The sequence below is a fragment of the Cervus canadensis genome, chromosome 5, assembly GCF_019320065.1.
Source record: "Cervus canadensis isolate Bull #8, Minnesota chromosome 5, ASM1932006v1, whole genome shotgun sequence".
NCBI classification, from domain to species: Eukaryota; Metazoa; Chordata; class Mammalia; order Artiodactyla; family Cervidae; genus Cervus; species Cervus canadensis.
Window position 1 is genome coordinate 2,661,659 of NC_057390.1, and position 25,005 is coordinate 2,686,663.

General features: G+C 50.2%; 2 protein-coding genes across 9 annotated transcripts in view; one reads left to right on the top strand and one right to left on the bottom strand.

The window, feature by feature from the left end:
* Positions 1-4,697, top strand: part of FER1L5 (fer-1 like family member 5) — a 54,127-nt gene extending 49,430 nt beyond the window's left edge. Inside the window, exons 45-53 of the mRNA XM_043467694.1 lie at positions 343-482; positions 1,875-1,963; positions 2,195-2,284; positions 2,445-2,586; positions 3,027-3,126; positions 3,204-3,397; positions 3,797-3,906; positions 4,214-4,361; positions 4,470-4,697. Coding sequence (XP_043323629.1) covers positions 343-482; positions 1,875-1,963; positions 2,195-2,284; positions 2,445-2,586; positions 3,027-3,126; positions 3,204-3,397; positions 3,797-3,906; positions 4,214-4,361; positions 4,470-4,697 — 1,241 coding nt within the window. The remainder of the gene's footprint in view (positions 1-342; positions 483-1,874; positions 1,964-2,194; positions 2,285-2,444; positions 2,587-3,026; positions 3,127-3,203; positions 3,398-3,796; positions 3,907-4,213; positions 4,362-4,469) is intronic.
* Positions 4,698-5,829: 1,132 nt separating this feature from the next.
* On the bottom strand, positions 5,830-25,005 carry LMAN2L (lectin, mannose binding 2 like). 8 transcript variants are annotated; one of them, XM_043467806.1, is made up of 9 exons: positions 24,773-24,981; positions 23,463-23,581; positions 20,461-20,578; positions 19,568-19,650; positions 12,566-12,598; positions 11,027-11,188; positions 10,813-10,927; positions 7,580-7,699; positions 5,830-7,260 (listed from the first exon to the last, which is right to left on the bottom strand). In XM_043467806.1, exons 1-9 carry the CDS (start codon positions 24,957-24,959, stop codon positions 7,118-7,120), a joined length of 1,080 nt encoding a protein of 359 aa, XP_043323741.1. In that variant the 5' UTR covers positions 24,960-24,981; the 3' UTR covers positions 5,830-7,117. The 8 variants fall into 8 exon arrangements, with proteins under 8 accessions (XP_043323741.1, XP_043323744.1, XP_043323743.1 ...); XM_043467809.1 differs by having other exon boundaries at positions 5,830-7,144; positions 24,773-24,973; XM_043467808.1 differs by having other exon boundaries at positions 5,830-7,144; positions 7,534-7,699; positions 24,773-24,973.

Below are 25,005 nucleotides of genomic sequence, written 5' to 3' on the forward strand. Positions count from 1 at the left end.
CCCTGCACAAAGCTAAGTTGTTTCAGTCGTGTCCGACTCTGTGTGACCTATGGACTGCAGCCTGCCAGGCTGCTCTGTCCGTGGGATTCTCCAGGCATGGAGTCGGTTGCCATTTCCTGCTCCAGGGGATCTTCCCAACCCAGGGATTGAACCCACATCTCTTAAGTCTACCTGCATTGGCAGGAGGGTTCTTTACCACTAGCGCCACCCTGTCTGCTACCCTCCTGTAAAGGATCACCAAGTCCGCCTCCCAGGCTGAGGGTGGAGAAGGCGGGGCCCATGTGGGGGATGGGAAGGCCGTGACTTCCTGATACCTCCTACCCATCCCCTCTCCCCATATAGAACTCAAGCCCCCTAGAGCGAGCTTCTTGGGATCTAAGAAAGAGCGCCTGGCTCTGTACCTCCTGAACACCCAGGGGCTGGTACCCGAGCATGTGGAGACCCGCACTCTGTACAGCGACAGCCAGCCGGGCATCGACCAGGTATGAGCCTTGAGGGGCTGGAGCGGGAGGCGGGGAAGCCCCACCACCTAGGATGAGAGGGGCAGGAAAGGCCAGGCATCCACAGGTGTGAGTGCAAAGATGGCAAACATGTTCTGAGTGTGTTACTAAGAAACTGCAGCGATGTCACGAAGAGTGGAGAGAGTCAGAGCTGAAAAAGCTGCTGATGAAAAGCTGAGGCCCCGTGTCTGCTGTGGAAGTGTTTGGGGGCCCCACCCGCCAGGGTCAGCACTGCCCGAGTTTCCCCTGGATGGAAGGTGGGAAGGATGGAGCAGGGGTCAGAGTGCAGACATCATAACCCTGACTTGGCTGTGAAATGCAGGCTGTGTTTTCTGCACAGCAAGGAACTCCAAACAAAAGGAATAAAAATCCCCACAGGCACCCCAGTGATCCCCCATCCTCCAGCCACCGGAATGGCTCATCTCATTCTCCCCATCTCTCAACCTGACAGCACGTTCTACATAACAAAGTTCTGAGCACTTTTTAAAACCACCCTCACTGAACTTGTCTTCTCAGTCAATGAGGCCAGTTTCAGAATAAAACCAGGTCGCGTGGTCTGAAGGACTCTCACTGTTGGTAGCTCTTGTTGCTCTTGTCCAGTTGCCAAGCCGTGTCTGATTCTCTGACCCCGTGGACTGCAGCACGCCAAGCTTCCCTGTCTTTCACCATCTTCCGGAGTTTGCTCAAACTCACGTCCATTGAGTCAGGGATGCTGTATAATCATCTCATCCTCTGTTGCCTCCTTCTCCTCCTGCCCTCAATCTTTCCCAGCATTAGGGTCTTTTCCAATGAGTTGGCGCTTCACATCAGGTGGCCAAAGTGTTGGTGACTCTACTCTCTTGCTTTCTTCTCTCCCCTTCCCTCACCGCTTCTACCCCTTCTTGCCTAGACCTCTGCACTTGGTGGAAAGCTTAACATCCTTCGGATGTGGTTCCACAACATGAATGACCTGGAGATCACCTAGCTTACCCTTATTCAGGGCCACTAGGTGGTTAGTCAACACAGCCCCCATCCCACTCGTACCTGTGTGCAGAGGCTGTCAGGCAGGGCCTGTTAAATGGCATCCCCCTCTAGACCCCAGTGACATGTGCTACCCTGGCATCACAGCCCCCAGCTTCACAGCCGTCGCACAGCACCAGCGTGTTCTTCCCGCCAAGAAAAGAAACAAGTGGAAGCTGGTGCATGGCGCACTGACTTCCTGTCTGAAGTCCATCGACCTCCTAGATCCCCCAATGCTTAGTGCTGGAAACAGCCTCAGCAGGCCTGAACCTGGGACGGGGACCTCCCCCCAGGCCAGCATGCCGAGAGCGGGGAGTAGCGTTGGGGCGGAGGGGGGTTGGCCAAGCCCAGCCAGCTCATCTTTGTCCACTCTAGGGAAAGGTGCAAATGTGGGTGGACATCTTCCCTAAGAAGCTTGGGCCTCCCGGCCCCCCAGTCAACATTGGGCCCAGGAAGCCTAACAGGTGAGTGACACCAGGCAGGGCGGGGCACCAACAGGCTCCAACGCTGAGTCACCGTGACACTTGCCCTCTGCGGGGGATCTAGGGCGCCGCCTCCTCAGGCGGCCCCCCAAGCCCAGCCTGACTTGGGTGGGCACGGAGCACAGCTACCACCCACCCCCCGGCCTGTTACCTTGCTGAGGCTGCGGTTGGGGAGCTATTCCTCCACAAAGCTTCAGACAACGGTGGCTGCAGGTATGAGCTCCGCTGCATTATCTGGAAAACCACCCTCGTGGACCCAAAGGAGAACAGTAACGACAGGATAAACGACATCTATGTCAAAGGGTGAGGGAAGGAGCAGAGTGCCCTCCAATGTGCCTAGTTCTGTCATTCCTGCGGATGCTCCTGACCTCGGGGTGTACTGGGCAGCCCTCCCCCCGGGGCGCCAGCTCAGGGAGTGGGGACAGTGAACCGAGAACCCCAGGTGAGGAGACTCTGGTCCCAGGTGGCTGTTCGGGCTGGAGAAGGACATGCAGAAGACGGACGTCCACTACCGCTCCCTGACGGGGGAGGGCATCTTCAACTGGCGGTTCATCTTCACCTTGGACTACCTGGTGGCAGAGCATGTGTGTGTCTTGAGCGAGAAGGTAACATGCCCAGGCTTCCCAGGTGGCACAATGGTAAAGAATCCACCTGCTGATGCAGGAGACACAGGTTCCATCCTTGGGGTCAGGAAGATCCACTAGAGGAGGAAATGGCAACCCACTCCAGTATTCTTGCCTGGAGCATCCCGTGGACAGAGGAGCCTGGCGGGCTACAGTCCATGGGGTTGCAAAGAGTCGGACGCGACTGAGTGACCGAGCACACAGCCAACAGGCCCGAGGTGGGGTGGGGGGTCAGACACACTCCCTCCCCTCCCCCCGGAGCCTGTGAGTTGCACAGAGATGCTTGGAATGTGGCCTTGGGTATAAACCCTCCTGCCCCTCCTCCTCCATGACCATCCCATCACGGCTGGGTGGTGAGTGGCTCAGTGGCCATGAACTCTCAAGAAGAGCCAGGCCAGTAATACATGCTCTGCCACCTCCAGGACTACATATGGAGCCTGGACCCCACGGTGACGAAGTTCCCAGCCCGGCTCATCATCCAGGTCTGGGACAACAACATCATCTCCACGGATGACTTTCTAGGTGAGACCCCAGCGCGGGGCCTGCAGCCACAGGGCAGGGAAGTGCCTGCGTCGCTGACGACCTCTCTCTGGGTTCAGGGGTCCTGGAGCTGGATTTGTCAGACATGCCCCTCCCGGCCCCGCACTCCAGGCTGTGCTCGGTCAGAATGCTGGAGGCTGACCCCAAGTGGCCCCACTGCCTCCAGCACAAGCGCTCGTCTCTCTTTAAGATGAAGAATGTGGCCGGCTGGTGGCCTTGCCAGGTCCTCGATGGCGGCAAATGGCGCTTGTCGGTACGAGCCGGGGCGGATGCCTGTTGCCTGCGTTACAGGGCTGACTGCTGAGCCACACTGTTTGGTCACTAAGTCCTGTTCGACTGTTTGCGACCCCATGGACTGTAGCCCACCAGGCTCCTCTGTCCATGGGATTTCCCAGCAAGAGTACTGGAGTGGGTTGCCATTTCCTTCTTCAGAGGATCTTCCCAACCCAGGGGTTGAACCCAAGTCTCCTGCCTTGGCGGGTGGATTCTTTACCTCTGAGCCACCTGGGAAGCCCGCTGTGTCATATAACCTGGCTCTAACAGACTTCTGGGGGCCTGAGCTGAACCCCTTTTCCCTTCTGAACCCGGGAAAAGGCAGGTTCTTGTTCCTGCCATCTGAACTCAGTGCCCCCACAACCCATCGTGTTTCTAGGGTAAAGTGAAGATGACCCTGGAGATACTGACAGAAAAGGAAGCCTTAATCAAGGCGGCAGGACGAGGCCAGTCAGAGCCCAACCAATACCCTACACTTCATCCTCCCTTGTAAGGGTCCCGCAGGGTTAAGGCACTGAGGCACTCTTCCTGGTTCAAAAAGCTGAGCTGCTGGGCCTGGCAATTGGTGTGGGGGTGGTGCTGGGGAGGGGGCTGAGACGTAAAGAGGGATACTTAACCCACCAGCCAACTCCAGCTCAGAGCTCAGTTATAATCAGGGGAGTGCAGCTGCCGGGAGAGAGGGGTGGGCAGAAGCAGAGCTGCTTTTTTTCAAATGAAAGCCCTTTTGCTCTGGGTTACTTGACCTGAAGGTTCCCTCTGCCCTCTTCCCTTCTCTGCCAACCCTGCTCCCGGACAGACGCACCCACACCCTGTTCATGTGGATCCGGTCACCCATTGGGAGATTCATCCGTGTGTTCTGGAGACGCTACCGCTTCAAAATCATAGCCACCACCATCATACTGCTCATAGGGCTTCTGCTGTTCAAGTTTATCTACTCGGCTCCGGTGAGTGACAAGCCCAGGGGACGGGGCAAAGGTGCCGTGCCTCCTGGATGATCTGAGACAGCGTTTTTGGGCAGCTACTTCAGGCTGACTTTTGCTTGTTCTCTCTAGAACTATTTGGCCATGAACTGGATCAAACCGGAACTTCGGCTGAATGCCCCCATTCAAATATACACCAATATCATCAATGCGCCAAACACCAGTAGCGCCAACTCTTCCAACCTCACCACTCCGCAGCAGAACCTGAAACCTACAACGGCCCTGAAGCTGAAACACCTCCAGGGACACGTGACGCGCCTGCGGGATATTCTTCCAGAACTTCTGGCCCCACAAAACTAATCCCCCTGTACAGCCTGGCCCACGGACAGCCCTACCCTTCGGCTTCCTACCAGTTCCTTGTTTCTGGGGACTCGGAATAGTCTGGCCATTCTGTTCAGAAACCACTTCCAACAAGCAGAGCTGTAATTTTCCACTGAAATAAAGAGCATTTGTAACAGAGAGGCACCTTGTATCTGGGCGGCTGACACCACCACAGGCAAGGCCAGCCTCTGGGACGAGACCCAGAAAGGCGGGAGGCACCTCATTGAGCCCCCAGGGCTCATCCACTTTGTGGGCCTCAGGTTGCAGGAAACAGAAGGCCAGGGCATCCGTGAGGAGAGATGTCTCCTGGAGGGTAAGGCCGCTGCCCTCCTCCATCACGTGGCTAGGTGGCCCCCTCGCCCTGGGACACAGCTGGGACTCCAGGGCCCAGAGCAACATTGGGCCCCACTCATGACAGGAAGGTTGCCCTGGGGGCTCAGCTGGTAAAGAATCTGCCTGCAGTGTGGGAGACTGAGTGGGATCCCTGGGCTGGGAAGATCCCCTGGAGAAGGGAATTGGCTGTTTCTAGGACAGAAGGCGAGAACCAAAGCAAAAGCTTCAATGCTAGTCAGACGGTTTCCTCACACATGTTGCTCTGAGGCTGGCCCCGAGTGGGGGGCTGGGGGTAGTATACCATCTTTCACATCTTCTTGCCCTCCTCAGAGCCTCGAAAAATTCCTGAGCTAGAATCACATGGAAGTCACAAGTGTGGTCTCCTCTGTGCTGAGATCTCCCTCCTGCACTCACGTTCGGGCCAGTTCATGAGCCCACCCTTGTGCCCCCACCACAGAGGTCTATCCAATCTCCCCTGGAACTCAAAAACACAAAACAGCCATCTGCTTCCTTAGTTCCAAAGAAATTGGTCTGAAGGCCCATGGCAGGAGGTCAGAAGGGCCCCACTGTCACCCCACCTGCAGGAGAGACCTATAGCTCGTGGAAAGGATGTGAGGAAGCCAAAAACAACAGAAACCACCACCACCACCCCCCTGCCAGCCGAGGGGACCCCCCTTGCCTTCTGCATGGAGCAGAGTGTGCTCCCATCCCAGGCAGGGCAAGGGTGGATGGGCTGAAGGTTTCCGAACCCACCCCTAAAGGAAGGCCACACGGAAGGTCATGTTTGGTTTTCATCAGCCACATTAGGACTTTCCCTCGGGCTACAAAAGCACAGGGCTAGGAGAGCTGAGTCCAGACCCTCCAGGGAGAGTCCACCTGTCAGCAACAGAATCACAGGGCAGACAGGCGAGCAGCGCCCGACTCCTTGTCAGGTAAGGCAGTGGCGTCAGGGCTGACCCAGACAGGAGGATGCTCAGGCTCTGCCGCTCAAACAACAATGATCTCTTCCAGGCACAGGTGACCAGGATCCACTGCTTCCAGATTTACAACCACTGTTTCTTATCACTTAAGAAAGAGAAGCAAGAGTTCCTCTTTGGGGAGCATCCAAACTGAGGCTATAGAAGAAAGGTTCCTTACATTTTGACACTCTAAGTAGGATTCCAAAAGTTAAGATGAATATAAAACATGCAGCGAAGCAGGCTTGGAGCATCCAGAAACACCTCCACGTCCTCAGGTCACATGGTAGATGTTGCTTTCAGTGTCAAAACGTGGAGCGGTTTCACAGTCCCACAGCACCCGTGACGTCTCCCATGCTTCTCTTGACTTCACACACCTGACTGGGGGCCTAAAGGGGCCTAATTGGGAGTGCTACGAACCCACCAACAGAACCAAGATCCACCCTCAAGAACAAAGGCTAGAGTGGCAAGCCCCAGCAGAATGCCCCCTCCCCATGGCCCCCTAGCAAGGGTCAGTGACCCTCGAGTGTGTCCTGCAGTCCCAGGCCCTAATGGAGAGGCAGCCAGGTGTCTTTTCCAGCTCAGCTTGCATCTGCAGAGGATGATGGAAGGAGGGAGAGGCAGGGAAGAGATTTCCATCCAGATTTCCAAGGGAAGTGCCTCAGGTGGACAGGGGCTTGGACAAAAAGCAAAAACCAGTGGCTGGCTGGCCAGAAGGTGTGAGGAGTGACCACTTTCTAGTCTTTGAAGACTTACAAGTGAAGCCCAAGGGCCCTGTGAGCCCAACAGCAAGGCAGCCTGGGCTAGGAAACTCCTGCCGGTGGTTCTGGTATCATGGCGGCCCAGGTTCTCGCCAGCCCTCTTCACTCCCAAGTGGCGAAAGGCACTTCACAGCCGTGTCACCCAGCGGGGGGGCTTCCCGAGCCAGAGCTGGCCGTCCTCACAGGTGATGGGGGAGCCAGCGTCCCTGCCCGCAAAGCTCCAGTGACAGACCCGCACCCATGACCAGGTGCTGGTGACAGAAGGCCCGCCCGGCTGGGAGGGTAGGTCAGTAGCGCTCCTCCCGCGCCTCCCAGGGACAGCCACACAGGTCAAGGTTGCGGGGGGCACTCAGTAGAAACGCTTCCGACTCTGGTCCTGCCATTTGTTGTAGAGGATGATCCCGATGACAATGGCAAAGACGGAAAACACCAGAGAGAAAAAGACGATGAGAAAGAGGGCCAGGCCGCTGAGGGGAGGCAGCGGGGCTGTCACTGAGGAAGCAAGAGAGAAGCAGGTCAGGAGGAGGGGGCCACTCGGGGAGGGCAGGACTGGCTGACGGGCGGTTCCCGTTTCTGGGAGCCGGAGCTCCAGTATGCCCTCTCCATAGGCCACATTTAAATCCCAAGCAGCCCTGAACTGCTCGTCAGTAACGTGGAGACCAGTGAGAGGGCAGGGCCAGTGCTCAGGTGCCCCGGAGAAGAACAGAGAGGAGTCAGCCACCACCGCTGGGCTGCACGGCCCCCTGGCCCCCCAGCGGCCCTCACCCCCCTGGCCGGCCGTGGGGCCCTTTCCCGGGACCCCTGTGCTCACTCTCAGGCAGCTTCATGTTGTCCACTGAGGGCAGGAACACGTCGCGATGCAGCTTCTCCTCTTCCGGGGTCCTCTCCACCGTCAGCTCAAACAGCTTCAGGGAAATGACATCGTGGTTGTCTAAAGACAGAGAGAATGACAAAGGGATGACTCAAGGCACCCTGAGAAGAATGTCTTGGTTTAAGCTTCTAGTCCACAGCTAACACACAGTGACCTGGAAAAAAAAAAAAAAAAACCCACCACCAAAACCTCTTGTTTCTCATCTAGAAATAAGGACAGGTAACAGGGAATATTCTACCTTACCCTATACAGAGAGTTTTCATCAACAAGCATGCCCTACCTACATAATTTTATTTATTTTATTTTTGGCTGCGCTGGGTCTTTGTTGCTGCATGGGCTTCTCACTGCAGCGGCTTCTGCTCTCCTGGAGCACGGGCTCCAGGGCACAGGCTTCAGCAGTTGTGGCGTACGGGTTTAAGATGCTCCACAGCGCGTGGTACCTTCCCGGATCAAGGATTGAAGCCACGTCTCCTGCATTGGCAGGCGGATTCTTTACCACTAAGCCACAAGGGGAGCCCCCTGTATAATTTCAAAGTTGAGCAATAATACAAGAACTAAGCCCCAGTCACAGGTAAAACCTTCTTGTGAAAGGAGACAGAACAGCCCCACAGCTTCCCTTTAACACGGACTACACACGTGAGCAAAAGAGGAAAGGGCCACAGAGCAGCTGTTTAATGGGCCACGAGCCGGGAACAAGCACTGGCCTGGAACACACTTCCCTTCTGGGCTAAGGCTAACTCTTCCCAGTCCCTTGTGACCATGACCCTGAATCTCAATATTAATTACCAGACAAGGATGCAGGAGTTAGGGGCTCAATTTTTCTCTCTCCCCTTTTAAAGTAAGATTATAAACTCACAGATTCAAACATATTTGCTGTGTTTCAATCACTGCGGATGGTGATTGCAGCCATGAAATTAAAAGACGTTAGCTCTTTGGAAGAAAAGCTGTAACAAACCTGGACAGCTTATTAAAAAGCAGAGAAGCCATTTTGCTAACAAAGGTCCATGTAGTCAAAGCTATGGTTTTTCCAGCAATAATGTACAGATGTGAGAGCTGGACCATAAAGAAGGCTGAGCATCAAAGAATTAATGCTTTTGAGCTGTGTTGCTGGAGAAGACTCTTGAGAGTCCCTTGGACAACAAGGAGATTAAACCAGTCAATCCTAAAGGAAATCAACCTTGGATATTCATTGTAAGAACTGATGCTGAAGCTCCAATCCTTTGGCCACATGATGTGAAGGGCCAACTCACTGGAAAAGACCCTGATGCTGGGAAAGATTGAGGGCAGGAGGAGAAGCGGGTGACAGAGGATGAGATGGTTGGATGGCATCACCGACTCAATGGACATGGGTTTGGGTGGACTCCGGGAGTTGGGGATGGACAGGGAGGCCTGGAGTGCTGCAGTCCATCGGGTCGCAAAGAGTCGGACATGACTGAGCGACTGAACTGAACTGAACTGAAGGATGAGATAGTTGGATGGCATCACTGACTCAGTGGACAGGAGTTTGAGCAAACTTTGAGACAGTGAAGGTCAGGGAAGCTTGGTGTGCTATGATCCATGGGGTTGCAAAGAATCAGACATGACTGAATGACTGAACAACAAAATACACTGAAGTTGTACCTCTTACTGATGCGCAACTCAAACCAACTCGACCCAGTGGGAGCCTAGTCAAGTGGACTCCTGAGTCCTTTTACATGAATCTAAAAGTTTTTGATATGTTCTCTGCTTTTCTGGGAAGTTTTTAGCTTGTATTTCCTACCTTAGACCTGGCATGAGACACATCTCCAGGAAGCTTTTATTCTCGCTGGTGGGAATTGGTATTAAGAGGCCACAAATATGAGGGTAGGGGTGCTCAGTGCTACTAGGTTGTTACTGCGGACTGGACTTCTTACCATCTGTATCATTAGGGTGACATTTACAGCTGTTTGTGGGTTCTTAGAATCTTTAGCAGGTAAAACCAGTTTAAAAAAAAAACACAAAAAACTGGATTTACCTTCAGTTAGAAAAAATGTTTTCTCTGCCAGCATTGATATTAAGCAACAGGACAGCCCACATTTTCTCCTGACAACAATGGGCCAAGGCTGAGTAGACGCTGCCCGTTTCAGATGGGCATTTGCCTTCCTGTTTTGCCACAAGAAAGTTCCATCTCATACCAGCTTCATTCATAATACACTGTATTAATCAAAAGAACCAAAAGTTTCTTTACCTCAAAAGACGTCATGACTGAGGCTTAGGGGGAGAATGGACATAAAAGAGAAACTTTGGAAACAAGTAGGTAGAAAATCCAGAGAAGATAGAAAAGTCTGGTTCTGCTACGGTCACGTAAGTCAAGTAAGGCAGGAGTTTCAGGGTAACTGATCAAATGAGCTCAAGAGAAGATAAAGAGCAAACAGACAGAGCAGAGAAACAGAGGGAGCTTTTATGAGAACAGTGCCATGGCAGACGCAGGTCCGAACGCAGCATTTACCATGCTGGTGATTTACAGAGGTGGGTGGCCTGTAAGCAGAAGCCTCTGTACACACAGCACATTCAGAAGTCTGAGCACACGGTCTTCCCTAGTGGTCCAGTAGTTAAGACTCCATGCTCCCAGTGCAGGGGACGCAGGTTTGATCCCTGATTGGGGAACTAAAATCCCACATGTCTTTGGGCAACTAAGCCCAAGAGTCACAGTTACCCAGCTTGCAAGCTCTGTAGTCCACACGCCACATCGAGAGAAGCCCCAGTGCAGCCAAACTATAAATAAATAAATAAAATGTAGGTTTTATTAAAAAAAAAAAAAAAAACAAACAGAAATCTGAGCACAAAAGAGTTTGGGGGTCAGTCAAGGAAAAGCTTTGTGAGGAGAAGGGGAAGCCAGCACATTAGGTGAAGGGACTTGCCTGTGGAAACAGGCACGAGAAAAAGGAAAGCACAGACCTGAAAACACAGACTGGAAGCACTGGCTTGATGAAGAGGCGAGCACTGCTTGCTGTCAGCAGCAGATCGCTCCCAGACACAACTGTGCGAGACGACCCCAGGCCTGGGCAATCTGGGCTCTACACACAAGAATTCAGGAAGGGGAGCACTCGTGGGCACCTGCTTGCCAGAGCTCTGCCCAGCTGGCTCTCACGCCCGGGCCTGCCTAGGGAGACGTGACCTGAGTTAGGGCCAGTAAGGAGCGCGCAGGGCAGTACCCGAGAGGTCGCCCGTGATGGACGAGGTGCCAAAGTAGTAGCCCCGGGGCAGGCGGACCCCCGGCACCTCTATGCAGTCCCTCCACTCGTGCTTGCCGTCGATGTCCATCATTATCTGCAACACAGAGAGCGGGAGGCAAGTCAGGGCCGGGCCCCGGCAGCGGAGTGAGACAGCCTGCGCTGCCGACGGGCGGCGTGCCCGGAAAGGACTCACCGTCAGGTGCCTCTTGACGTAGCGGATCACAAGGAAGGTGTCGTAATGGAGGTTGCGGACGATGGCCGTGCAGCCCCCCAGCTCTGTAGGCCGCCCATCCCGCTCGTGATCGTAGCTGAGCGAGCCGTTGTTCACCATGGCTGAGATGTAGGGGAACACCCGCTGCGAAGGCAGGGGAGGAAAAGCAGAGGGCGGTGAGGAAGCTCTGGCAGGAACGCCTGTGCAAACAGCGACGGGACTTCTGCACACAAAGCTGAGCTCTTCACGACAGACCGGACAACCACTCTGCCTTGTCCCTAGCAGCCTCCGAGGGCCCACGCTGAGAGGGTCACTCAAGGGACAAGGCCCAGAGGTGACTGACCTCAGTACCTGCCTCCAGGCATCCTCCTCCCATCTGGGGTGGGTCCGAAATGGCTCCTCTGACACTCTGGGGTCTGACTGGAATCCTCCCAGAGGTTAGCACTTGGCACTTACATTCTGCCCAAGACTGGTTTTCTTCTTTCTTGTATGTGCACATGTGCTAAGTTGTTACAGTCATGTCTGACTCTTTCTAATCCTCTGGACTGTAGCCCAGAGGCTCCTGTCCATGGAATTCTCCGGGCATGAATACTGGAGTGGGTTAATATGCCCTTTTCCAGGGGATCTTCCCGACCCAGGGATAGAACCCGAGTCTCCTGTGACTCCTGCATCGCAGGCAAATTCTTTACCACTGAGCCCACTGGGGAAGCCCCATGTGTATGTATGTGTGTGTATATACATACACACACAAATACATATCACCGACTGCCAAGTAAACTTCTTGAAAAATCATTTATTATGCTTCTTTGTATGTGTCCACCTTAGCACCACCTCTTCCCCCACAAGGGCAAGTTAGTTTTAGTTTTCCATGACAGCTGATGGACAAACTCAAATGAACTTTTTGGCCAACCCAGTATTTGGTGTACCCAGGTATTCTGAAAATGCCTGTTCCCTCAGGGAACTCTTTCCATTTAGGATAGCACCTTTCAAATTCTAACATTCTATAAGCACATGATGTGAAATGGATCAGGACTCAGAAAGGACAGTGCCAGAACCAGGTGGCCTGGTGATGTTCTCCAGCCACAGGTGACTCCTCAGTCAAAAGACCTTCCGGCCCTTCACTGCACACAACTTCTCCCAGTAATACTCAGTGGGCAAGGTTCTCCTACTGAAAGTCTCCCCGTAGCCCATCCATTTTCCCACCTACTTCGGAGACCCTCTCTCTCCAATAGCCCTTGCGGAGCAAACTCTTCCTTAGAAACGACAAGCCAACCACTTCAGAATAAGCCTGGAACCGAGGCAGTGAAGAGACAGACACGGTGATGAAAGGACAGGAAACATCAGACATGCCACTTCTCTGGGGAGTTCCTCATTGTTCTAGACAATCAACATGCAAGATGAAAATGCAGGCGGAACTGGTGACTCTGGAGACAATGGCCACACAGATCGTGAACAGTCGCAAATGCTGCATGGGCACACAAGGAAATCGGGGACGGCCACAGTGAGTCAAGAATTGAGTACCTGGACTCCTGGAGAATACCGCCTCTTCTGGGCCTGAGAGGGTCCAGCAGGTTATTATAAAAACAAGAGAGGGCACAGAAGACAGGAGACCAAGTCAGAGAGAAACATCCGTGGAAGAGCTATGACCCAGCTGTAGTGGAAGAGCAAACCAATCTCAACCCCCAAATAGAATTTTAGGGTCCATGGAGGGCATTCCACAAGTCCTCAGGCCCCTCAAAATTATAGGCAAAAAACTACTTGTACATTTTCTACGGCTAGGGTCTGCTGCTATCATCAGATTCTCAAGGTGGTCCACTAGGAAGAACTCTCTAACCCACACAGGGTCCTAAAACTTTCAGAACTTTATAAAAACACCCAGCATCACATTCTCTAAGCAGGCCTCACTTATGTCTCTGACAGTCCAAAGGTCAGGCCATGAGTGTGTCTGCGCCCAGACAACAGTACTTCTGTGGCAAGGAGAGAGACGAGGGTGATAAATAGGGCTCGGGTCTTCCAAATTCAAGATGTCCTTTACTGCCCAGGATCTCAGGCTATAGCTCTTGCCCAGAAGACAAAAATCCCACCACTTGAGAGACTATCAAATTAACTCTAATCCAAAGGGATCATTTACCCTCTAATTGAGCCTTATGGACATATACCTCCAAACAGTTACTGTTATTCTAACCTACAACATGCGGGCAAGAAAAAGCTCCGTGGGAACATTGCAGCAGGACAGATTTAGAAAAGTCACAAGGTTCAATGGTGTTTAGCTTTGCTCCAAAAAAAACTGCTATAGTTCTCGGCACCAGTAGTAAGGGAGGCCTGCACAAGCTCAGTTCAGCCCTGCCCTGCTGCGGGCCAATGGGTAGAACCCAAAGCATTCCTTTCTCTTAACACTGGGTATGCACCTAGTATGAGTCAGGCACTGTCCCAGGCGCTGGACGCTCAGTGGGAAATAAGACAGGCAGATGTCTGCTCTCATGGAGCTGACATTAGAGGGGAGGAGACATACAACCAATTTTGTTCTTGTTCAATTGCTCAGTCAGCTCCGACTCTTTGTGACCCCATGGACTGCAGCACACCAGGCTTCCCTAACCTTCTCTATCTCCCAGAGTTCACTCAAACCCATGTCCATTGAGTTGATGACGCCATCCAACCATCTCATCCTCTGTCACCCCCTTCTCCTCTTGCTCTCAATCTTTCCCAGCATCAGGGTCTTTTCCAGTGAGTTGGCTCTTCACATCATGTGGCCAAAGGATTGGAGCTTCAGCTTCAGTCCTTCCAATGAATATTCAGGGTTGATTTCCTTTAGGACTGACAGGTTTGATCTCCTTGTTGTCCAAGGGACTCTCAAGAGTCTTCTCCAACACCACAGTTCGAAAAGCATCTATTCTTTGGTGCTCAACTTTCTTTATGGTCCAACTCTCACATCCAAACATAACTACCAGAAAACCATAGCTTTGACTATATGGACCTTTGTTGGCAAAGTGATGTCTCTGCTTTATAAAATGCTGTCTAGGTTGGTCATAGCTTTTCTTCCAAGAAGTAACCATCTTTTAATTTCATGGCTGCAGTCATCTTCCGCAGTTATTTTGGAGCCCAAGAAAATAAATCCATCACTGTCTGAGACAGTGATAAATGCTATGGTGAAAATAATATAGGTAAAACAATACAGAGAAGACATAGACCTGAGGAGACAACATCTGAACAGAGGAGATCAAGCAGTTAGAGGGAATTCACCAAGAAATCTGAGGGCTGAAGAAGCATGAGGTTAGCATCTTCAGAACTAGGGGTGTCTGCAACAGGCTGGTGGGAGCTGAGGCGGGAGCCAGACCATGCTGGGCCTTACAGGCCACAGTGAGGGTCTTGGGGGAGCCTCAGACCAGCTCCCCAGCTGCTCTCTTATACCACTGGGGGCCTATGTACAGGACCACAGAAGGTATGAAACCAATCAGTGGGTGACTGAATGGCTGAAAAACTACTCTTCTACAACTATCATTTAGGAAAAGGGAATTATGAATGTGTTGTCAGCAGTTGACAGAAATGGGCTTCCATACCTTCAGTGAATAATGAGGGAAAAGAAGGGACTGAAAATGCACTCGGGAGCTCTGGTGATCCCAAGGCTTGCTTGATGTTTCAACCCCAGTACCTGGGATCAGAAGTTTAAGTTGAAACTTTCGAGAGAGTGCTGAGAACAGTGACCCTTAACCTACGGGGGCCTTGCTCTTGCCAAGGCTGGTGAGGCACCTTCTTTTTCAGCACCCACCAGAGGTCAGCTGGGCCTTGCCATGACCTGGGGGAGCTTTTCAACTGCACATACATGAGGGAACTACAGTCAGAGAGCCTCATTCAGCAGGTTTAGAATGGGGCATGGGACTACGTATTTTTTTAAAAGGCAGGACTTCCCTGGTGGTCCAGCGGTTGAGAAGCTGCCTCCCAAAGCAGGGGACACAGGTTTGATCCCTGGTTGGGGAACTAAGATCCCACAAACCTCGGGGTAACAACTAGAGAGCCTGTGTGCCGCTACTAAGACCTGATGTGGTTAATTAATTAAAAAAAAAAAAAAAGGCACTATGGATGATTGGGATGTGGCAGGAGAATTTAAGAAATATAGCACTAGACAGGTCTACAGCTTCAAAGTTGGAATCTGTCCACTTCAGCAACTCATGGCTTGGCCTTCAACTTGACACCTCACATTAACCGTAAGTCTTTAAATGCCACTTTAACTTCTATGCCTAGTCAGGAGTTCTTGAAGGGTTTCCTGTGTACCCACTAATTTCACACAGAAGCTAATTTTCTTTCCTTGGAAAGCAGCCTATATACAGCCAGAACCAAAGGCAGAAGAATCACCCTGACTGTGGCAAAGGTGGCAGTTTCATTCCTCTTTTAAGAGTCACCAAAAATTAGGAGCTCCTGCCTGCTGTCCAAATGGTGGTTGTCTGAAGAGTGCGGAAGTGTTTTTAACTTTTTGTACTACATGGTACTATTGTACCTTCAGCATACCTTGAATGAAGAGACTCGAGAGCTTGTGGGTCCTACGCTAAAACTCCACAGGTGCAAAGCACACACGCTGCGACTCACTAGGGAGAAAAAGGGGCACACACAGCCCTCCGTAATCAGGGAGACCTGGGTTCTCACTGCAGGCATGCCACGCACGCCTGCGTCATCTCGGAGAGTCTACTTCCTCACTGCAAGCGGGGAGAACACACAGCTCCCAGGGTTCACCATGAAGACGAAATGAGATATGCAGAGCATTTGGTACAGTGCCTAGTGTTCAAAAGGGAGTCAACAAACATTCATTCAATGACTAAGTGAATTTCCAGATCTAAATATTGTTTATAGGTGCTCATATGTAAACACAAAACCAAACACATGTTTTTTTAGAGCAGTAATTCCCAGACCACTGGCTGTTATGGACCACTAAAAATCTCCAAACACATAACACATTCTGGGGATTAATAGGTTTACTTTTTCTTGTTTTTTTTTTTTTTTGCCTATTAAATATGTTAAAATACAATTAAAATACAATAACTATATTATTGTATTTTACAATGACAAGACAGCCATCTAAAATACACATCAGTTTGAAAAAGAACATTTTAAATGAAAAAAACCTAAATATTTCATAATAAATAAATAATAAAACATTTCACATTTATGAGAAGTCACTTCACTGTTCCTGCTGTCAAACCCGGGAAACTCTGTTACCAACCAACACAAGTCTAAGAACCAGCATGCAGGAGTCCCTCTCAGAGCAGGTCTTAGCAACCTAAACCACACTGCACTTGAGCACGCTGACCAGGCCTGCTCTCTGGAACCCAGGTGTGAAGACAAGGAGGGTGGGAGGGGAGAGGGAGAGCAAGGAGCCACAAGAGCACTGTCGAGATGTCTGCAAATGTCCCCGGGGACGTCACTCAGTGCTGAGAATACAAATAGTCAGCCCTTTCTGTGCCTAAGAGGTGGTCTCAACCTTCGCTGCTCACACCATCACAGCGGCACGCAAACGCTGTGCTGTGCCGTAAATTCTCAGCTGTATCCTACTCTTTGCAGCCCACCGGGCTCCTCTGTCCATGGGATTTCCCAGGCAAGAATACTGGAGTGGGTTGCCATTTCCTCCTCCAGAGGATATTCCCAACCCAGGGATCGAACCCTTGTCTCCTTCGTCCCCTGCACTTCAGGTGGATTCTTTACCAATGAACCACGGGAAAGCCCAGTATGTGAATGCTCTTGTTAATGAGAGGGATCGTTCATCTCTGTGGAAGAGGAGATCTTGTCTACAGTTCTACTTTGGGGAACCCATGAACCTCCTGAAATTGCATGTAAAATCCTATTGTATTCAACTGTAACAGAAATACATTTCTACTTCTCTTGAAAACTAATTCTCACCAATGAAGCTCAGCCTCAATCCCTGATGACATCTGAGAGCTGGCCAATATTCCTGGGACCTAATTTCCAAAGGAGTGTCTCTTAGAAAACACTGCCTCACCAAGGATTGAGAAAAAACAAACAAAAAACCCCACTAAATCACATCCAAATAGTATATTAAGAGAACTTACGAAGTTATAGAGTTCTTTTAATAATGTAAAAATTCTTTCCACCAACAATAAAGAGATCAAGAGGGATCAGTGTTTTCATCAATATAAAGATTGGAGGGAATGTGCTATTAAATTCAAGGCATATTATTGCTTATTTTCTTCCAGTTTCAAAAGAGGAAAAACAATCATTACATTAAAAAAATATGGGAAGCACCTCAAACTCGACTTCCAAGCTGGCCTGATCTGAGAAGAGCAGTGAGCTGCTCACGCCACTCGCCAACCAGCTGTTTCTGCCTCCAGGGGTCTTTTATGCCAGCTATATATGGGATTCACCTAGAGATGTTTGAAAAGGTTAAGCTGCCCATCAGATTCTCCGAGCTTGGGGCCTAGAGAGAAGTAGTTTTAAATGCTCTGCAGATAATTCCAAGAGCAACTGCAGCTAAGGCAGAAAAGAGGTCCCAATTTTAACCACCTGAAACTGATATTTTTGTTTAACATCTACTCTCCTTACAAAACAAGGCCCATCAGATCTGCCCTCTTAAGCAGAATGACTCCTGCCTGATGGTGAAATGGAAGCTAAGAGAGCGTGAATAATTTATTTCTGGGAGAAATAGAGAGCCATGTTTAAAAGTCTAGTCAAGCCCTAAAGCCCACGCATGCTTCAGATGCATTTCTAACCACCACTATTTCCTCAATGGGACTGCAAACCCTTCTCACGACGTCCCCTCACTAAAATCCTTTCATGCACTTACCCCCTAAAATACTTATAGCTCCAGACTCCCCGATAGGCACACCGCCCTTCAGAGCCCGCCCCACCATGTGCACGCTGAGGGCGAGTCAGCCACACTAAATGGCTCTGCCGCTGGTCTGACAGGTCACCAGCCACCCGAGAGGCTGCTCAGTCATAGTGGCCCGTGAACGCGCTTGGGACAGAAGAGCATTAGCAGCAAAGAACACAAGGTGAAGGGCGGCCTTGGAACACGGGGAGGCTGAGGGCCCTCTTTTTCTCTCTAGCCTCATTTCTCTCTGACCCCACCTTTTCCCCTTCACATTCACTGTCCCTTCTCTGACTTTAACACATTAACATACGCTTTTCTATCTGCAGCTAATCTAATCTAATTCTGCAGATTTCAAAGTCAATATCACTTCCTGGAGGAAGTCTCTCCCAACCACCACCGTCCCCCCCAGGTTAGATGCTTCTGCCAGGTCTTCCGAGAGCACCTCTGCAGAGCCCCCATCAGCACGCTGACACATCAGTGCTCCCGAGTATGAGGACCACGTGGATCTCACTCACTAATTCCCAGGGCGTGGCACCTCAACAGTGGCTGATGTCTGGCAGACTGAAGAAAAGCCCAGAAGCAAGTCTCTAACTGACCCACCACAAAAGGTTCCTCTCATAACTCAGGTCTCACTATCCACGTCCTTTAAGCCAAACTCTGAACGGAAATGTGAGAAACTGCTGAATCTGGGTGTTGATATACAATGATCTGTTCATTCAATTTTTTTTTTATACGTTTGAAATTTTTCATAAAAAACTTTTGGGGGGAAAAGTAAGTTCTGCTTTCATTTCTAATCGTGCCTTTCTTGCTAAACATTATTTAGTGATAGGATACCCAGCAACAACATGTCCTAATCATTTCCCCACCATCTGCTGGCAGAGTCACCAGGCAGAGAGCACAGGCCTGCTGCTAGCATAAGCAAGTACGAGAAAACCCTTACGGCCAGCTAACGAAGTGCAGGACGCTTCTGCTAACAGCCAGACTGCTGTTGCTGTTGTTGCTTAGTCACTAAGTCGTTTCTGACTCTTTTGTGACCCCCTGGCGGGACTGTAGCCCACCAGGCTCCTCTGGCCATGTGATTTCCCAGGCAAGAATACTCGAGCGGGTTGCCATTTCCTCTTTTGGGTGGTCTTTCCAACCCAGGGACTGAACCCGTGTCTCCTGCATTGGCAGGCAGACTCTTTACCACGGAGCTACCAGGGAAGTCAACTGGATCTCTACCAGGTTTCAACAAAATGCTGAGATTTCATCCATTTCTCTTTACAGCCTTTCCTAGAGGAGACCAGTGTGCAGGTCTGAGAAGAGGAAGAAGAAAAGGATACTGGCAAGGGGGAGCAGCTGCAGAAGAGAGCTCAGCAGTGACACAGGATGTCAGGGGAGTGGAGGCACAGAATTCAGCTTGCTCCGGTGCTGGCCTAGCCATGCAAGCTCAAGTCTAGTGGCTCCCAATGTGCGCACGAGAGAGACCACTGTTTAACCCTGAAAAGCCCCCATCACGAGGACCACTGCCAAGACTGTGCACCATGAACAACTCTCTTCTAGAAAAAAAAACTGACACAGACATTAACTATTGAAGTGCAACAGACAAAGAAAATAGAACCGAACCCCTCACTTCCTCTTCCGTGTTCCCGCCTGAACAACATTCCTAAGGCAAAGGGCTGTGATGTCAGTTCAATGTGGCTGACCTAAGCTATGACACTGGCCATTACCTCTTGCTGCTTCTCCTCATTGGGATAGGTGTCTACAAATACTCCCAGCCCCACAAATTTGTCCATGTTTCCAAACACAGGCCCTAGAGAGAGAGAACAGATGATGAACAACAGTGAAACAAAGCCAAGAGTTGATAAAGGAATAACACATCACTGTGATGGAGGAAAAAGTGAGATTCAAAGGACCCCAGGCGTCCCTTTAAGATGAGGAAGCAGCTGTAGAAACACCCCGTGAAGGGCTCGGCCTGTAACAAGCATTCAGTAAGCACCCGCAGTTGTCTGTCACTAAAGGGGAGAGAGAGAAGGCCAGCGTCACCGTGCTTAGCGCTCCAGCGGCTCCCTGATTTGACCTGGTTGCTAAGGTGCCCCTGAAGAATTCTGCTTCACAAACACTTGTTGATGACTATGCCCCCGAGTGAACTGAATTCCCAAGTTTCTGCTTCTAATTGCAAAAGAGATCAGGTCAGATCAGGCTCAATTTGTCCTGTACTTGCAGTAAAGCCTCCCGAACAAAAAGGAAAAATAGGTAAGTCTTCTCCTTTCTCCTGACTCAGGAGTTCTGAGATGGGTCTCTACTCAGGCTCAGGAGAAACCAGTACACCCAGCGTCAGTATTTGGGAGGGCCAGTGCTTTCCTTCAGCCAATCAGGCCACGAAGTTTCAAAGAGAAAGCGGAAGTAACCAATAAACAAGAGGCCATCCCAGGATGAGTCAAGGTCAGCTGCTTTTAGGACTCAGACCCCATTCTAAAGACTAGACAGGCTAATGTGTATCCAAACATCAAGGGAGAGGGAAAACCGCTGGCACTGTGAAGTCATGCCTGTCTCCAGAAGAGGGCATGTGAAAAAGCAGGCCTGTCACCCCCCCACACAGAGCAGCCCAGCGCCCCAGTACCTGGCTGCATCCGATCCTTCGTGTACCAGATGGCCAAGCCATCCCCGTGCAAGTTCTTCTTCCCTTGCCCGTGGATTCTGAAGTGCACCTGCAACTCCCAGTCTCTCAGGAAACACGGCTAAAGTGAAAGAGACGTTGCAATCAAAGAGGAGCCTGAAACACCAGGCCTCAGGCCCTCATCCACGGTCTACACACTTGGAAAACACACACGCGGGGGACGTGAGGCTAAGAGGTAAAACCAAAACTTAAAACTCGCTAAAGGTTTATGCAGTAAAATTAAACAGATTGAGTCACTTATCTGTATGCGGTATTTAATATGTAAAGTGAATACACCTCCCAATCAGCGTCACCATCTCCCAACAGAAACAGGATAGCATCCCAAGGTTGGAAAAGACGAGAGAACTTCATGTTAGACTGCTGTGATCCTATACCCACCCAGCAAAAGATCTCAGCATCCAGGGTAGAGGTGGCTGAATTAATACTCATATGCAATTATGATCACCCCTCTGAGAGAAAGACTCTAAAAAGCTGGGATCTCAAGAAAGGTCAAAGCCTCATTCATTACAAAAAAAAAAGATAACCTAAGGCATCACACAAAGGTCTCCAGGAATAATGAACATCTGCTATAAACAACTCTAATTAGCTAGACTTGGCTCTATGCCAAGCTGAGGGGCAACCCAGAGTTCCCACAAGAAGGGATAAGCTATGTCCCCACCAGTGTCAGGCCCTCAGCCAAGGAACAGAAATGCACCAAAGGAGACACTACCCCCCCCCTCCCACCACCACAGAGACAGCCTTTGGTGGAAAATCATGAAGGAGGTGGGCACTAAACAGACTCCTGTTTTCCTTTTGAACTGTGTATCAAAACCTTGGGGAAAAAAAAAGTAGACAGAAGTAAGTGGATAATTCAGTGTTCTAAATAGTTGAACACTTTGAAAGAGAAATCAGAGTAGGTATTTGGTTTGGAGAGGCTCCTGGTTAAGCTTCACCGTGAAAAACGAGGGGAAGGAAGAGCAGATAGGCCAGTTCAGGCAAAGGCCCTCCACGTAGATTGTTCAAAAACAAACCAAAAAACCCAGTAGATTGCTCTGGCTCTTGAGCAACAATTATTTTCAGCTTCCGTTTTCAATTTCTGGGAAATCCTCTTAAAGTGCTAGTATTAGTACATAGTCAAAATAAAAGGGGTGTGGACACTTCTGAGTTCACCAAAGAACCCTGAAATCTCCAGTAGCTTTCCCTCCTCTGATAAGCCAAGCCCCCAGTTGTCATCTTGGGTTCTCATCTTTGCGCTATTTCATTTAGATCTCAGGGCAAGAGTGAAATTCAGTGGCAGGAAGCTGCCCCCATAGCCAGTGGGTAAGTATTATGCCTCTGGGAAGACAATGAGCCAAGAGGCATCCGCCGCTCTTACCCTTGGCCTCGTGCGGCACGATGCTATACAGTCCTGCTCAGGGTGATGTCTAACAGTAGGGCTCAAACTTTGCTGCATGTCAGATTCACCTAGGGAGCTTTTAAAAATCCAAGTGTCCAAGCTGTACCCCATTCTAATTAAATTAGAATCTCTGGGGGTGGGACCCAGCCACCAACTCCAAAGGACAGCCAAATTGGAGCACCACTGCTCAAACAAATCCATCCTATTCAAATAACTTAGAAACAGTGCTAAGGCTCACTCTGACAGTCAGATAACAAAAAACACAGGTAACAGAGAATCTGAAAAAGAGCAAGATAACTAGATCCTAGACTAGAATCATTGTTACATCAAAGCGTTACACAGAGACAGCTAGCAAGATAACATCAAAGTATCAAGCCTTGGACAAAATCATTTATAATCCATAGACCTGTATCAGTGACTCTTGTAATAGACATGTAACAAACAACAGCGGCGTTTCTGTAACCATCGTAACTTTCCGAAGCATTTTCATGTCTATTGCCTTATTTTATTCTAACAGTAACCCTGGTGGGCAAGCAGAACGGATAAGATGAAGCTCATTTGACAGTTGGAGAAATTGAAAACTGAGCAAGGATAAATAACTGAGGGTCTGTGAGACCACTAGATTGAGAACGCAAGTCTTTCAGCTGCCAGCCCTCCACTTCTATCTGAACACACTGCCCTGCATTCCGTCCAAGAATGAGCTCAGCACTGCAATCTGGGTTAAGGGGCCAGAGTGTACAAATAGCTCACATAGAAACTTCTTGTCTTTCTGCTTCTTCAGAATTCTCTGCCACATAAAATGAACAGGGACAAGAAATTGTTCCTTTTTCTGAGATCCACTTATCTACAACTAATGATAAAAACCATGGGAAAGTAAGTTCTTAGCTTCTGAGAACCCAAAAGAAAGTATTCAAGAATGCCAAGGTCACTCCCCAAAGTAAAGTGATCATAAAAGATTTGCAAAGAGCCCTGGAAACCGAAAAGAAAGCATCATCTTACACTTGTACAAAATCACAGTGCAGCCACACCAGGAATACTGCATTCACTTCTTGCCGCCATACCTCAAGGAAGACAATGTCGCTAGAAAAGGTCCAGAGAAGGACAAATAAAATGACCAAGGGCTCAAAGTGGTTTTTACATGAAAATAAAATTTAAAATTCAACTCAAAAGGGAATAACAAGGGAGGGGGGTGGGGAAGGGGGTCAGGAATACTGAGATGAAGTGTAGAATAATTTTAAAAGAGTAGTCTTTTATTTTATAAAGCAAAGTAATTAAATGTGAGTTGACTTATTAACCTCCAAAGTTAACACTATCAGGTCAATCAGGAACTAAAGACATTTCAGAAAACTGAATCAAAACCAATTATTTGCTATAAATAGGGGAAGAGAGATCATCTCCCTAAATATCTGATTTCAATAAGAACATCATTATAATCTCTGAAATGAAAATACTTCATATTCACAGAAGACAGAATATGGGGAGGGGGGTGGGACTGAGAATAGTCAGTATGCCACTGAACTTTTTTTAGTAGTTTCTGGGTCACCAACACAGGAGGGAGAAAGATTCTTACCACCCGGTTCCACAGGGCACCCTGTTTACTTTGCATATCCGGGGTAAGGCGGATATACTGGGTCATCACCATGGCATTGCCCATCAGATTCCACAGGGAGGAACTGCTTGTGCCCACACCTACGGGGAAGAAGTAGATCAGTTCATTCTCTTCAACCCCAACCCATTTGGAAAACCGCCATGGACCCTCTGAAAGCTGGAGTCATCTTTCTTCCCCCTTCATATGAGTCCCACCTCCTGTCACTCAGTAAATCTTAACTCTTTACCACCTTTCTTCTTTTCACAAAGCCTTTCTCAGGTGAAGACCCTAGAGCACATCAGAGCTGTCACTTCATCCACGCCACAGTAACCATAGTTCAGATTCATTCTTCCCCATTTTATATGTGAGTAAATTTTAGCACCGTGAAAGAAAAAATTTCCCCAGTTATACCAAAAAGAGCTTGACCCTCTGGGGCTCTAGGGCTTAATCACATTATTTCTTTGAACAAGAAGCTACTTTCCCCCTTACCGCAGACTATCAACCCCTTGCAAGTGAGAACTCTTGTTACCCACAGTATTTGCAAGGAGAAGGCACTGGAGACATCCTCTAAGTGAATAAGCGATCACCCTTAGCAGCAGAGTATACCTCCTTTATGCTTCGTGTTTTTGTTTGTATGCTGTCGCCATACCCTCCAGTAGGGAAACACACTCGTGTTAATTAAGCCATCCGCACTGATTTGGTCCTCTTTGTAGCTAACCATGTAAATTTGCTGGTTGATAAGTTGTGCCTAGTGGCCTATGTACACTAAACACAGCAAAGCTAACCAGCCTCTTTCATCGATAGGGCTTCTGGACTGGAGAAGAACAGGTGTCTTAATTGACAACAGAATTTTATCTTCTCAGTGCGGCCAAGTTCTACCCCAGTTCTGCCTCATGCTTTATTTCTAGCACATCCACAGCTCCATCAGGAGCCCAGCTCACTGCTAGTGGCCCTCAATCACGGTCCACCGTTCGCAGTTCTCTGCCCTGCCCACATTCCACCTGTTCATCTCTAACTCCCCTTCATCCACGCCGGGCGCTAGTGGCATCCGAGAACCCTGCTTCGACCTGCTGGAAACTTCCAGGACTAATTCCGAGGGGTGGGGAGAGAGAAAGCTGACCCCTGTCCTCTGGATCCGTGGCTCCCGAACACAGCGAGAGTCCCCAGGGGCTCCCACCCGCCGCCGCCAGCTTCCTCGGGGTCACGAAGCCCTTCGCCGCCCCCGCCTCTACGGACAAGCTCAGGTCCCGAAGCCCTCCCGGTGCACGACCACCTCGCCCCCGGCGCCTCACCCTGGTAGGGCTTCGACAGCGAGTGCTCCCGTTTCAAGTACTCGAACGTTTGACCCGCCCCGACTTGCCGTGGCCCCTGCCCAGACCCCAGCAAAAGGAGAAGGAGCAACATCCTGGAAACTTCCCGTGCCGACAAACGCCGCCGCCACCGCCGCCACCACCCAGAGGGTGCCAGGGCCACCGCCATCTTTCCCACCGCCGTCCCTTCACTAAAGGCCCGCCCCGTCGTCCAA